At 41.0% G+C, this 15,487-nt stretch overlaps 1 protein-coding gene across 1 annotated transcript in view; it reads right to left on the reverse strand.

The window, feature by feature from the left end:
* The window catches only part of NALF1 (NALCN channel auxiliary factor 1), a 435,874-nt gene extending 422,112 nt beyond the window's left edge, over positions 1 to 13,762 (reverse strand). The window contains exon 1 of the mRNA XM_063393547.1: positions 12,930 to 13,762. Coding sequence (XP_063249617.1) covers positions 12,930 to 13,748 — 819 coding nt within the window. The 5' untranslated portion in view covers positions 13,749 to 13,762. The remainder of the gene's footprint in view (positions 1 to 12,929) is intronic.
* Positions 13,763 to 15,487: the final 1,725 nt, after the last annotated feature.

Here is a 15,487-nt window from a genome sequence, read left to right on the forward strand (position 1 = left end):
AGCCTGGTACCCACATTACACAAGTTTTGTCGGTTTTACTTTGGGCTAGCCCCAATTCTTTTTAGGGACTGCACATCCCTTAGTGCCTGCAGATCATTATAGGTGCACTTCTTGGGCACCTGGATATGCTTTGCATTCAGCACACAGCAATGCAGTTTGTGTGGTGAATCAAGGGGCAGTTAGAGTTGCAGTGGAGTGAGTGGGAAGTTTCAAAAGCACACCCCAGACCTGAACTGAAATGCTGATGGAGACAGCCTGAGGGCAGCTGCCTGTACACAGCCCAGGCACTCGTGGTTTGTGCTGCCCAGTGTGTACAGGCTCTGTAAGAAATAAACAGTTGTCTTTTAACTCTATTAAGACACAAAGTCAAGCACAGAGCGTGAAGCAGGACCAGCCCTTTGAGCAGTATCACAGTTGTGTCTCATGGTGCACCTGCATGCCATGGGCCCCGGCACTGCTGAATTACTGTAATATTTGAGTTCCCCAGCAGTGCCTTTACTTGCAGGGAAAAAAAAAACAAACCAAAAACTCTAAAGGGCTTCAGATCTTTTGCTTCTCTTTCAAACATATCATAAAATCATTTCAAACATCTCTGTATTCATATGTAATTTATCCCGTACTCAGGAGTACAATTTTAGAGGAACTGCCCTCCCCCCCCAAAAAAAGCTTACTGATATTCACAGCTATCACATTGCTTCCTTTGAGCTACTGATCTTCCCTACTAGTTAAGATTTTGCAAAAACTCTGACATGCAAATATTTTCTGCAAGCTGCAAAACATCTCTCCTCCTCCTGCAGACCTAAACAATTATAAAAGAAGAAAAACATCTCTTCTGTCCCAAACTTCTATTGGCTCTCTTAAAATCAGACCTATATTAAAAACTATTGAGCACAAAACCCCAAAAAACATGCTGTAAATATTTACTTTCATGCTATCATTTACAGAGTACTGTTTCTGTAGCAATTAGAAACAAAAAAAACCCACCAGAAACTAAAAATAAGTTTTAAAGAACTGTTTGGGAAGTCACTGTAATTCATGCTTATATTGCACAAGCTAACATCTTTCTGCCCTTTTCAGAAAAAATACAGTAATCACATTATACAACAGTAATAAAAACTTGATCTCACAGATAATCACAGTGATCAAAATATGCTGGTCTTAAAAAAAAACCCACACATAAGCACAACAATAAACTTTCTTGTAATGTGCAAATAGAGAAGCAGAAACAAAAAATAATCTAAAATATTCCACAGAGGGTGTCTACAGATGCATTGTGAAGACCAATGTAAGACAGGATTAGTGGGTATCCCAACAACAAGTGCATGTGTATTCTACTTTTACTGTGGAACTTGTCTGAAATATTGATGAAAGAAAGAAAATACCCCAAGTAATTTACACTTCCATACAGAAAAAACCCAAATTCTGAAAAAAGAAGACCATTTAGAAACAATTGTTACATTTTCCTATACTTCCTAATTTTCCATAATTCATGACTTTTCAGATTTCTATAGGAGCCTACTCAGAATGCTTGATCCTACAGCAATAATTTCCTTGTTCCACTTCCTTTAAGACATATATATATATATACACACATACGTATGTATCAAACCTGTAATTTTTATTTAAGATGAGTCATTGCCAAAATTACTACCTTTTTTATGAGCGTTGAAGTGTACCACAGAGCAAAACTTCCATTACCTGATCAGTTCTTCAACTTGCACCTAAATTTTAGCTGTATTTATGCCAGCATAAATACAGAGTGTCTTTGCAGCAATCAAAACACCTTCTCTGGATTTAAACTAGCAATACTATTGATCATCATCTCTCCTTTTAACCCTGGTGGATGACCTATACTCTTGGCTGGAAAAAGCAAATAATTTTGCTTTGTTTTCTTCAAGGTTTTTCTCTCCCTGGATAGCTGAACAACTTAAGCTCATAATATTTTTCTACAGCAGTGCCTGAAAAATCAATAGAATAAGAGAACACAATCAAGACCAAGTATAACAACAAAGAAAAGGGAAAAAAACATCAATCCCACAACAATAACAAATTATAATGTCAGTTAAAGACAAGAAAATGAGCATTTAAAGCACACTGAATATTGTTTTTTGTAGTGAGGTTTGTAAAGCAAATCTGTCTGAGTCAAACTGTCCTCCTGTATTTGAGTTTCAAACGTATCATGTTCCTCCTCTCAAAACAGTATTACCTTCTAGTAAAGCCATTTATTTCAATGGAGTTAATCCTGGTTTATGTCACTGTGGATTGCTGACTAAAGAAAATTGGCCTATATTTACAAATGAAAATAAAATAATATTTAAAATTAATATCTATCATACAGAGATTGGCTTGCAGTACATTTGCTCTGTTCTATTCTCAGGAACTAATCTCAGTACCTAGATTTTAAAAAGCTGTTGTTACATCAGTGATTTCATTTCATTAATATAGTGAGGTTGCCACAAAAAAAGTGCATTTATAAGATTCAGCTTTTACAATTAGGAGATTTAAATAAAGACAAAAGAAACCATAATGCACTTCTAACTGAATTGGAATAGAAAACAGGAAGCCTCATTTCCTGAACTCCAGTGCTATACTACATCTTGTTAGCTAAACTCAGCTTATAATAGGGGTCATTTCCGCAAGGATTGTTACATCAGAAAGCATAAATGAAAAAAAAAGTAAAAATACAAAAATTGTTTCTGCTTTCAATATAATTTGGGTAATATTTCAAATGTACCTTGTTCAGAAACTCCTACTTCTTCGTAATACTGGTCCAAGTTCTGTCAGATTCTCTGTAGAAATATTACATCAAGACTTTAACTCAGAGCAGAACAGGAGCGGAAACGAGCATCTCTCATCTCTGGATGCATGAGGAATTTTAAAAGCCATCCCAGGGGACCTTGGCTATGTTTTTGACTTGCTTCCCTTTTTTAAGTGCAGAACCTCAAGCCAGTGGAATCTAATCCTCATATACCCTCTGCCCTGGCCCTGCTCCAGGGCACAGCTTCTGAGATCCAGGCAGGCAACACGTGCTGGGGCATCCCCACGCACAGCATGCTGCGAGCTTCCCATACTTGTTCCCTCCTGCAAAACAACACCTGCTCATAATAAGGACTGCCCAGTCTCTCAAGCACTGTACCACAATATTTACAGCTTCAGCATAGTGTGAAAGGAAAAATATGAAAGGATGGGTTTATACCTCTAGAGGTATAAAATTTGCAATATCCCAAAATAGATGCATTTGGGACACTTTACTAAATAATAAAAAAGGCCAGTAAATGAGATTCTGATGACATGGATCTTTTTCAACAGATTATGCTGATTTCCTGGCTTTAACATGGCTAGAATCAGTATAGACATATCCACTGGGAAACCACCAGAAACTTGCTTAAGGAGTTTACTAACAATCAGTATTCTAAATAGATGTTATAGTAATACTTCTCTTCAAACCCTTCAGAGATGTTAATCTTTACCAAAGCATGGATTTGGGATTCTTTGTATATTGTTTCATTTTAAAGATTACAATCGACATACATAAATGTATTGCCATAGTTTTGATAATATATTCTGGAACTAGTCCTCTTATATTTTAAGAATAATTTACTTTTGAAGAGTGATGTGTTATACCAGATGTCACCAGTCAGTTGCATGGTGAGTTGCAAGTCATTCAATACACAGGAATTTTTACTTCCAGCTATGAAGTATGACTTCATTATCCTAAAACCCTTCCATACAGAAATCCAGTTAAAACAAATATATATGAAGGCAATGTTAAGAGTATTCATACAAAATTTGCATTTAATTTTTGTGGGTATATTTTTAAAAAACATATACTTGTATTATTTATTCTCAATATAAACAGCCTATAAACAAAATGGACTTTTCATTTGCCATTTTGTTGTTGTTCTACAGGCTGGGTTTTTATTTTAAAGAACATCTGTTTTTTTAATCCAGTGTGTGTGTATACAAATACAAAAATTTTCCTCAGCAGAGATGATTTTACTGTGTTTGAAAATGTAACTTTAACAGTGAAAAAAATACCCCTCTAAATGAAGTTATACTAGTAAAATAATATATTTTCTTGATGCATGGGCACAACAAATCAACTAATATGAGTTAATAAAGTTTCCACACTAGCAAAAGCTTTTCCATCTGGTACACTGCTCATCATGAAAAATAAGTTTACATGAATAATTTTTTATATTTATCATCTTACATTTAGTTGTCTATTACTACACACAGAGGTCTCTGACATATGTAATTAACTTACTATAGATTTTAAGCTATTTCGGAGTTGCTCAAGTCCTCCCTTGAAATCCAAGTATTTACGCAAATAAATACGTCTCATATAAAATTCATTTTTTTGAGACAAGCCTGTAAGTGTGAGCCCTTAAATACAGAGAGCAAGCTAACAAATGTAGAGCAATGATCAGCAAATCACCAAGCAACAAACTCTAGAAACTCTTATTCTCCTAAAAGAATGAATAAAATGAGAATTTTTTTTTTCTAAGCACCTCATCTTTTTGCCATATGCTTAATAAGGAATGCTCTCTGATTCTGGGTTGCTAATATCTTTAAAATGTAATAAAGATACTTCATTATGATGCTTAACAGAGATGAAGTCTGTTGACAGGCCCAAGATACCATTTACATAAGTGTTCAGGCAAATTGAAGGCAACATCTAATCTAACATGCAGAGGATCAACAAGAATTAAACATGTATTTAAAAAGCACTCTAGATATCATACTTCCTCCATGGAAAATATCTCCTAAAAGCTGCACTATATTGCACATTCCGAAATGCAAACATAATATAATTTCTTTTTTTCCCCCTTTTAAAAGTTTTATAATGGATGCATTTGAAAATATAATGCCTTGATAATGAAATGACTTAAATTCCAACATTAAAAAAATCATTAAAATACCAATATCATACGCTAAAAGTGAAAATTTGGACCTTTTTTTTGATTTGCGCTCTGTCTGGTACGATTTCCCTCTAATTTTGCTGAAGTGATTTAAAACATCCACAATGACTTCTAAGCTCCTGAGAACTTCTAAAAACCTAGACTGAAACATATTGTTTGCTGGTAACTTCAGATAATTTTTTATTATCATTTTTAATCGTGAGGTTTTCCTCTTAGGATGAAGCATCTGAATCAGCTCTCAGAATCATTACATACTAAAGGTGATCATTTCCATCGGGCTCTCAAAGACACTTCAAAGGACCAAAATATTCATATATACCTGCTGGAGTTTATCACTTCAGCATTTATCATCACCATTCATCCCAACAATTTTGTTGCATTCAATCAGTGCTTCAAAGGGTCATACCAGCTTGTTCCATAAAGGCTTTAGGCCAATCTTACATCAAAAACAGCTTTCAACACGTCTATCAGTTTTGATGAAGGAGAGGAGAGGAGATGAGATGAAGGGTGGGAGAATATCAGTGTTGATCAGCTTCACTTCAGAGCCACTTACATCATGCCCTATTCTTTTTGTCATTATGGACTGGGAGCTAGTTGGACATAGCTCTTCAGTGTGCATGTTCTAGAGGAGAAATTCACATACTTCATATACCTACCCTGATTGCAAACAAGGTCAATTCACAAATACAAAAAGAAATATGGTCTTTATATTTTTTAAACATCTCCAAATTAATCAAATCTCTCTACAAGACAGAATATTTCTCCAGTGCCTCACTACATTTGTTTTCATCTAACTGATTGATGCTGTAAAAGAAATCAAGCTCACACACATTCTCACTTAGAGATGTTGGCTCTACAGTTCTGACAAGAGAAAAGTGCAGTGAAAAGTATATAGAAAAGTACAGTATGCTTACTGTAGTGAAGTGGCATAAATGTGTTTCTTGAGTGAGGGAATTTGGGTAGTCTTGGGAGTTTCTTCTGATTTGGACTCAGGGAAGAAATTCTCATACATAGACACTCCAGCCACCCCACCCCCCCACCCAAAAAAAAAAAAAAAATCCACCTTTCTTGTAAAGAGAGAAGGGAGAATAAGAGAAATAATCTCCAGCAGATCTACCTGCAAAAATCTCTATTAGGACAATGACCCACAATTGGTATTGTCTAGTTTCTCAACAGAAATAATAACCAGAAAATTCATATGTAGAAGATTTTGGTCTTCTCACTCAAAAAAAAGTGATGAAAATGCAGTTACGCCCTACAAGGCCCTTTCCCGTTCTCATCCCTAAGAAGCAGATTAAATAGCTCACACAGTCTTCAGCAACAGAATATAGATATTATAGAAGTGAAACAGACTTGTGATTTCCTTAGGTTGGTGTGGGACAGCACAAGCAGCAGGATTTTACAAACTTTTTCACAGTTAAATTTTGCATATGAACATAATTTCATCCAAACTTAATTTTTATACCAAAAGCACTATGTTGGGATCTACCTAATATGACTTCTGAGGTCAACAGTGGGTGGAAGTGTTTGTATCTGATATAAAACGACAGTATGTCCTCTTTAGAGACAAAAGACATAAAATAAGTATTTTAGGGCATAATCCGTCTGACCTATTTTAGATATTCACTTCACTGTGAACTGACTTAGACTCTAGAATTACCTGTGTATCTCCACAGACTACAAAGAGAATGTAACCTTTTATATTTTTTGTGAATATCCATAAAGGATATCTAGCTTTTTTTTTCTTTCTTTCTGTCATATGGATTACTTTATTTTTCTATCTTTTGGAGTGTTATGACTGATATTTATCAAAAAGAAATATTTAAGAATTCAGATTCTAAGTTACTTTTTCCCTTTTAGGCAATTCACAAATCTAAATATATTATGGATCTTAGCACAAGACTGAAGTTATAGATGACTATGTATAGAGCAAATGATTTTTAGGCAGGATAAGTAATAGAACTATAATTTGCATTTTGATTATCTTTCCCAGAAGAACCTGAAATGAAGAAGCAAGATTGTCACAGTCTCTGCAAGGTGCATGTGAGGCACACTGCTTGATGTAAAGAGAACAAATGAACAAAGTGAAATTCAGGGCAGAGCCATGAGGTTCCAAGCTATGTGAAGCTCATACTACAAAACATTAAATGGTGGTTACTGGATTAGGGTGGAATCCACTTCAACTACTCTGTGCTAATAATCTGCAGTCCTTTTTTTTCCTATGTCAGGAATGATGTACCCATTGACACTATGAATGGGATGAGTATCTCAATGATCAACTAGATGCAAACTTTTAAAAGTGAAGTGAGGTTAATGCACTTCTGGAAAGAAGACCCTGGGGAATTTCTCTTTTCGGAGTGAAGAGGTCTGACACCGATCCAGCAAAGCATTTAAGCAGCTGAATGACCACAAGCATGTGTATAGTCTTCCCTGAATGCAGTACCATTCATCTAGCTCAAAACAGGAGACTGAGACAGACTGCTGTATCAGGATTTTAGGCCAAAATACAAACCGCTTAACACATAGTCAGTGTTGCTGCTTGAATTATACCAATACTACAAGAAGAGTTACATTAAATTCATCCACATATTTGTCTTAAATTAGTTTTGAAAAATAATTCAACATTTACTTAAAAAAACCTGAACAAATAACACTAAAACCCATAAAACTGTGCAAACATCAATTTACACAGTCAGATTAATTTCACAGCATTTTATACCAAAGTTTTAAAAAGTATAAACATTTAAGTATTTTGTATTTTTTTTAATACAGCATAGTATTCATTTTTAAAAAGAGCTCTAAAATAAATAATTATATTTCATGAGATTCAGAAAAAGCATTAGTTCAGTAATTAATGTGAGGATTTTTCTTGTTTGTATTAGACCACAAGTACAGATCTTCAAGGTTTAATTCGTAAGGGTTTCTTCTGATTAGCTTAAGTATCACTCTCGCATAGAACTATCACTGTATAAATACGTGAGTAAGATGTGCAACTGAAATATCTAACTTTGTGGCAGATGCTGCTCTATGTGATCTTTTGTAACTGAAGAGTTCTTTTATCATTTGAGCTTTTGAGTTTGTACTTCTCATCTGCTCTTTTCTGCCAGCTTAACAGAGATTTTAAACCAAAACCTAATTAGACTACATATGCTGTTTAGGAAAAAGTTCTTAGGAAAGTAATGATTCATATAGGCTTTGATATTTCCAGATAACATCTACGAAGAAATGTGATTTTAATTGTTTTAAATAACTTCCAATCAGCCTCTTACTCAAATAAAAGTAGTTGAGCACAGTTCTTTGATAAAAAAAAAAAATCTTCAGTAACAGAAATACCAACTCTATATTCCTATCAACTATACCATCTATGCTTAATGATGAAAGCCTTTAATGACACACATTTTTCAACTATGTATTATTATAACTCAAGTATTCTATGTTTTTGATACTAATATCATAATATTCAAATCAGAAGTTATAAAATGATATTTAATTCCTGAAAAACAAAAATGTGCATGTACACGTTGAGCACCTAGGATGTCAGCCAAAGTTTTCTTTTTAGCAATGTTGACATAAAAAGAGTTAGTATATTTTTATTTTTCCTCTTTGATATTCTATGAGGGAAAATGAATTATCTTAATGTTATTTTAATTATAATGCACTTACCTGAATTATACATTTCAATATTTTAACTAGTGCTAAGAAAACCCACATTTCAAACACTCTCAACTTGCACTAGGTTAAGGAAACCTGTGTTTCCTTAAATGATGACTCGTTTCTTGTTCAAACATTAATAAACATATTTCCCAGGAAAGTCCTGACACTTAATCACAAAGATGTGAGCTCTATCTTTTTAAAGTGTGTGTGTATATATATATATATATATATGTATGTACGTATATATATATATATAAAGCGTTTACATTTTTATGTCCTACTTAGTTATTTGACCCAGTTCTTAATCAGAAGTAGCCAGAATTTTCTTTTATTCCACAGAGCGATTGCTTGCTGCCTTAAGAATAAAAGGTTGAGTATTTCCCCTGATAGAAGGTTGACAAGTCATAATGAGGAACTGTGTCTCCCAATGCCAGGCCAATACAGTTCCTGTTAATTGTCTGAATACTGTGCTGTGACACACTGCATATAAAAATGATTTTCTGTAAGCCAAGAAATTATACATATCTCCAAGACAAATCCCTGCAAATATAACCACAAATTTATAAAAGGCAATAAAAAGATTTCATAGACATTTTTTAAGAATCTAAATTAAATTTCAAACAGAAAAACAGAAGTGTGAATCCAGATTTCCACTGATTCAGTAAAGCTACTGCAATTTGTTTTGCCATCTAGTTGAATATATAATATATTCAGATATTTCTCTTGTTTACTGTTTTGCCATTCCTAATATGTGACTATCAAGACAAGGAAACAATACATAGAGACATCAGACTTCAAGAAGAGTTTATCAGAAATAAGTTGGAGACGGATTCATAGCAAGACAACACTGATATCCCAAGCTTCTGAACAACACATAAAGTCTGACATACAAACAATATAAAAGGCATATGCATGTTTGTTGATACCATCAAAAATAGTTATTTTCTAAATGTTAAAAATTGTCTGCATTTTCTACAAAATTTTCAAAAACCCCAATGCAACTCAATAAAAGTATAATGGTAAGACCTTAATTACAGGACAGCACACTTGAAAAAACCCAACAAAATAAAACCTGAGTATACTTGTATATTAAAACTGAAACTACCACATAAAATAGCTAAATGTGATCTATAAGTCAAACAACTGCTGTCTACAAACTTCTGCAATATAAAGCAATTAACGCAAAATATTCTTCAGAGACCAGGAGACATGTAGTGGAAGACAGAATATTTTGAAAATATAGTTCATCCTCTTCTGGTTCCACATAAAAGAATGAAAACATAAAGTCTGAGCTTTATACTCGTGCATCAAAGGCATTTTTGACATGTACTATTTGTTATCACCAATAGTACTTTCTGGAAAGGCATAACTTGCTGAGAAACCCATTGCAATCTTCCCACTTTACTGTGAGAACTGTCTGAATTGAGGCTGGTGTATGGTGTTGGGGTGAATTGGGGAACGGGGAAGCAACACGCAATTGCAAGTTTATACTTGACTGTTATTCGGAGTAAACTTTATTATTGTTTATCATCATTGTAATTGGTCAGCTGGATGAAAATCTCTTTTTTTTTGTGAACAAAGCTGCCCTCCAAGAATGCTAAAGACATCTTAAATACAAATAGACTAGTTAACAAACCTTTTGTTGTATTGAGCCAAGGCTTACATACATGATTATTGAGTAAAGACAGTATTTTTAGCACTTTGTTTAAAAGACAAAGCAGGTCACCACATAAACCATGACACCCACCAAATAATGTGTACCTAAACCACATAGCTAGACACCAAGTTATTTTCTATTCTGATGCTTTACCTAAGAATTAGCTAAATATCCAACATGAAAAAAAAAAAATCCTTACACACACACACAAAAGAATGTCCTGATTGCGTTTTATAAATGAAATATATATAAAACACCAGAAAGCCGAGAGCAATATTCCAACAGTCACAAACTATTCGAGTTTTGAGTTTCAAGTTTCACCTCTACACTTTTCAGGGCAGCCCATGCACCAGCACATGAACACACACGTCAGATCGCTGGACGTGCCATCCACTTGGCTCTCGCAACCACCTGCACGAATCAAGAGGCTCCAGAGGGACCCAGAAGCACCAAATCAGGGCACGGGGGCAGAGAGCGGCATCTGTTCCGCCTGGCCACGGGCTGTGTGCGCCTGTCTTGCAGTACCTTGGACAGCGGTCTCCTGGCCCTCCCCTCAGTGGAGCACGGACCAGCTCAGCCCAGCCCAGCCCAGCCCAGCCCAGCCCAGTCCAGCCACGCGGCTGACCCCACTGCCCTCCCCACCCGCACTGGGTGGGCATCTGCGCTGCCCACCAGATTCCCTGGAAAAAGGGAAAGCAGACTAAGTTGCATCCATGGTTTGTTTGTTTGGTTTTTTTTTCCCCCTTTCCCCTTCTTAAGTATCTTTCATTTTTAACAGATTGGTTGGCCAAATTCTCAAAACATGAAGCAGTATCATCTGGCACTCAGAATTGCAGAAATGTAGGTCGCTGGCATTTGTCTAGTTCATTAAAGTTTCACAAAATCATTTTAATGTCAACAACTTTTTCTCTATCATTAAAAAAGTATTTCTTCTCATTGGGTGTGTGAAGGGAAAATAGTTAAACAGCATAAATTTGCTGTTCTGTTCCTTTTCAACATCTTTTACACCCTGATATCATGTAGAGCAACTGAGCACTTTGTGGTAAAGCTCAGTCAAACTTAACTGTGAAACAAAAAAAAATCACTTTAAGCATGTAAATGCTGATCATTTGGCAGCATGGAATAGTAGGTCAATTTCTAATTATAGAGCCACTGAACTGACAAAGATTTCCTTACAGCAATAGGTGTCTGTTTACATTTGATACCCTTTTTCATTTATCCAATTCACTCTGGAAATAAAATAGGTTTACATTATCAGTAACTGAGTACATAGCATATATACAATGAGTGTGTACACACATAGCTTACAATTTAAAAACAGTGGAGCCCACACTTCTGGTGAGTGTTGAGTCTACCTTACTTTTGTCAGATTTAGAGAGAAAAATGAATACAGCAACTTTCCTATCTTATCCAATTAGACAGCAGGTTATTTCAGCTTCTGGAGGGACTCTGGATCCATTTTTGTGGCAAATATATGTGCAAATTATACTAAGTTACTGGTGAATGGGATTTTTAGGCATAGGCTGTTGCCATGCAATTATTTCAGAAGTCTCTGCTGAAGTTATAGGGCACAGAGGTACTGCCAGGCCTCCTATTTAGAGTAGTGATTCGCATGCATTGTTGTGTTTCACTGCTAAAGCAGAATTTAGAATTTTAGAATTTAGAATTTTATTCAGACTGGTTACTGCTACAGTAGTTGAAATAATTCAGCTCAGGGCAGAAACACCCACCTCCTACCAAGTACTCAAACAGGGGGGGAAAGCATGCTATTCATGCTATTTCAGGCACCGAGGACAACTCTTCTGCCCAGTCTTGAGAGATAGGCCAACTAATCTTGTGCAAAAGTAAAGAGAAGGTAACAACCACAAGAGCCAAAGCGGGACCCTCTGCCTTCTAGCAAAGGAAAATAATAACCTCTGGATCTCTCTGAGTCGTCAGCAGTGGCACCAAAGGAAACAGCCACAGCTAATCAAAACTCTGTTACCGTCACTTCCCAACCAAGGGCCACTGCGGTGCCCATCAACAGACACTCTTGTCCTCCAGCCTTCCCCAGCTCCACAGATTTTGGCAGAGCGCCTGAAAACACCGTCCCGCTCCCGCTGCCGAGGAGGCCCGGCGCCGCACCGCTCTGCCGCCGTCCAGCCCCGCCAGCCCCGGGGCCAAGCGCCCGACGGAACCTACCGGAGCCCCCGGAGCGCCCCTGGCCCCGCGGGGGACGAGCCGCCCGCCCCCGGGGCACCGCGGCCACCCGCACACCGAGGGCCGGCGGCCAGGGCAGCGCCGTCGGGCAGCCCCGACCCCGGGGCCACTCCGAGCCCCGCTCATCGTCATGCAGACCCTGTCGCTGCCTGCCGCCAAGTCGCATCCCAGCCCGCTGGAAGCCGGCAGCCGAGCCGGAGCCAATCGCATATTCATGAGGAGGGGGAAATCCAGCGCTACGCTCCCAGAGGACCGAGGATCACTTCTTTCCGCGTTTTCTCAAGCTTCCCCCTCTCTCCTCCTCTCTTTTAATAGTGCGCTAAGAGGGGCACCCCGGCCGACACCCTCTGCAGCATCGCCCGCGCCGTGAGAACCGCGGCCGCCGGCGCCAGGGGCAGAGAGCGCAGCCGGCACAACAGGGTCCGCGGCAGCCACAACAGCCGGGGAGGCACGCCAGCCCGGCAGCCGGGCACGGGAAACACAGCAGGGGCTCCTACCTTACAATCCTCAGGACACGATTTCACCGAGTACTCATCCGACTGTAAATATTTCTGGAGCATAACCTCAAACTCTTCGTATTTCTCCTGAGCGTGCTGGTCGTAGCGCTGGTAAGCCTGGACGCACTGGCTGCAGGAGCCTTCCCCCTTCAGCACCACATCCAGACTGCAGTTCAAAGTGTCCGGATCGGACAACCCGGCGAACAACTCCCAAAGTGTGTAGGAATTACAAAAGGAAAGGTAAAAATCCGTCAGGTCCCAGCCGGGCGCCGGGCTGTGCCCCGTGCCCCGCGGCCGCCCCTCGCCCCCTCGCCGCCGGCACACCGCCTCCGCGTCGCCCACGCTGAAGCACTGCCCGGACGAGGAGCCCGGGGGCGGGCACGTCTCCAGGGGCCTGGCGGTGGAGTTCCCCAGGAAGGCAGCCTTGCCTTGCCGGGGCTCGGTGCCGTTGGTGCGGCTGCCGCGGCCGCCGCCGCCGCTGCTGCCGGGGGAGGGCGGGAGGGAGGGCGAGGGGGGGGCGAGGAGCCGGGGCGCGGGGGGCGCCGGCTCCCCCATGCCCGCCAGCAGCTCCGGCTCCGCGGGCTCCGGCTTCTCGGGCGGCGGCTGCTCCTTCTCTCCGGTCCCCGTGAATTTGGCCTCGGCGCAGAACCACAAGTGATCAGAGAGCAGGACCGTGAAAAACAAGAGCGATGCCAGGGACAGTCGCCATTTCTGAGCCCTCTCTGAATCCGTGAAGGGTTTCTCGTTCTCCCGGGGTGCGAACCAGATTTTTAAGCCGTCATCATACTGCCGACTACACATCCAAGCACCCCTGGTCATATTTTGGGAACGCACAGCCCTGGCCGACTCCACCGTGAGGGCTCCTTTGCCAGTGTCACCACAATATGCATTGACTTAAAAGGTTGGGGGGATTTTCTTGCCTGCCTTCCCTTCTCTCGCTCGCTTGCTCTCCCTCTCTCTCCCTCTTCCACTCTCCCCCTTCTCTTTTTCTTTCTCTTTTTTATTTCTTTCTCTTTTTCTTTCTTTCTTCTTTCTTCTTTTTCTTCCTCCGAGATATTGCTGGTTTTCGCCGGTGGCTCTGCCTTGGTCTCACCACACGAAACAGCCCCAGTCCATCCAACGCGGTGTGCCGTGGAGAAGATAAGAGCAATAATGCAGAGAGAGGAGGAGGAGGGAGAGGAGATGGTGGTGGTGTGGTGGTGGTAGTGGTGATGGTAGTTGGTGGTGGCGGGGCTGCGCGACTGGTCCTCTCCCCCTCTCACCCAGGCATGGTCAGATCGCAGCTCCCCATCTCCCTCCTGAGAAAAGCCCACTGCACCTGGACAACCGCATGCCGCGTCCCCCGCTGCCGACGGACGGCTACGGGAGGGCTCCTCGCCTCCTCTTCCTCCCCGCCGCCGCTGCTCCTCTTCCTCAGCCCCGAGCCGCGGCACAGATGCCTGCACCGCTGTCTCAGTCTCTTTCTTCTCTCCCGGCTCCGCTCTAACTGGAGGGACGCTGCTGCAGGGCTCCCGGAGCGCTGCTGAGGATGCTGAAGAGGAGGAGGAGGAAGAGGAAGAGGAGGAGGAGGCTGCCGGGGCCGCCGCCGCTGCTGGTGACAATGGGCTGCGGCTGCCGCCGCTGCTGCCGCCGGGCGCGGTGTCCCCGGGCGCACGGGGCGGAACTGCCTGGCTGGGGGCCCCCGATGGGCACAGGCATCTTGGGCCCCTGGGCTAAGTTGCCGCCATCTTCGTCCTGGAGAAACACTTTTTTGGGGGGAGCTCTGCCTTTTGCGTCATCTCCTCCCGCGCCGAGATCGCTCTATCCTGGCGCATTGGCAGCAGCGGCAACTCTGCCTCCTCCCGCCTGAGGAGGAGGACGTGGGAGATGCACTGGGGACCACATGGACCCTCCAAGGGCTTCCTCGATGCAACTCTTTCTAGTCATCTCACCGAAGGGACTGCTCAGTACTACTGTCCAGCCCTCTCTCCTTCAGGGTCTCCTTCCCTTTTTGGCCATAAAACACCATGTCCATGCAGGATGGTGGCTGGAGAGGTCTGTCTCCGTGTCTGTCCTTGTCATAGCAAATCACAAATGGCATATGACGCTACAGGCTCTGCATCCTGGCCAGCTTTGGCCACACAGTAAAGTGCTTGGACATAGTTGCCTGTCTCTCAGTTAGAGAGATGTAAAGCAAAATGACCAAAAATGCCAAGCTGTTTCCTCAAGAGAAGTTTTGCAAAACCCTGGTTCAGCCCACGAACTGGGTAAATACTGCCTATGTGTTTCCCTGCTTAGATATCACTGCTTAGAGAGAAAGACAGAGGGGCCAGGCTTAGCCCTTCCTCTAGGGTGGTGAAATCACCTAGGGTGATGATCTCCACTTGGACTCACTACACAGTGAAACACCTTCTCTCCCCAACCATCGAGGCCTTTGCTCAAGCATACTCTTTGGACACTGCTAAGTGTCTCTCACTCCTTTCTTCTGGCTCTCCTATGCACCTTAAGGTAGCAGCAACAGAAACACTTGGATGTCACACAAGACAAGAGAAGGTGCCAACTGGAAGTTGAACATGAGC

Source organism: Prinia subflava, chromosome 3 (genome assembly GCF_021018805.1).
Source record: "Prinia subflava isolate CZ2003 ecotype Zambia chromosome 3, Cam_Psub_1.2, whole genome shotgun sequence".
Taxonomy (NCBI): Eukaryota; Metazoa; Chordata; class Aves; order Passeriformes; family Cisticolidae; genus Prinia; species Prinia subflava.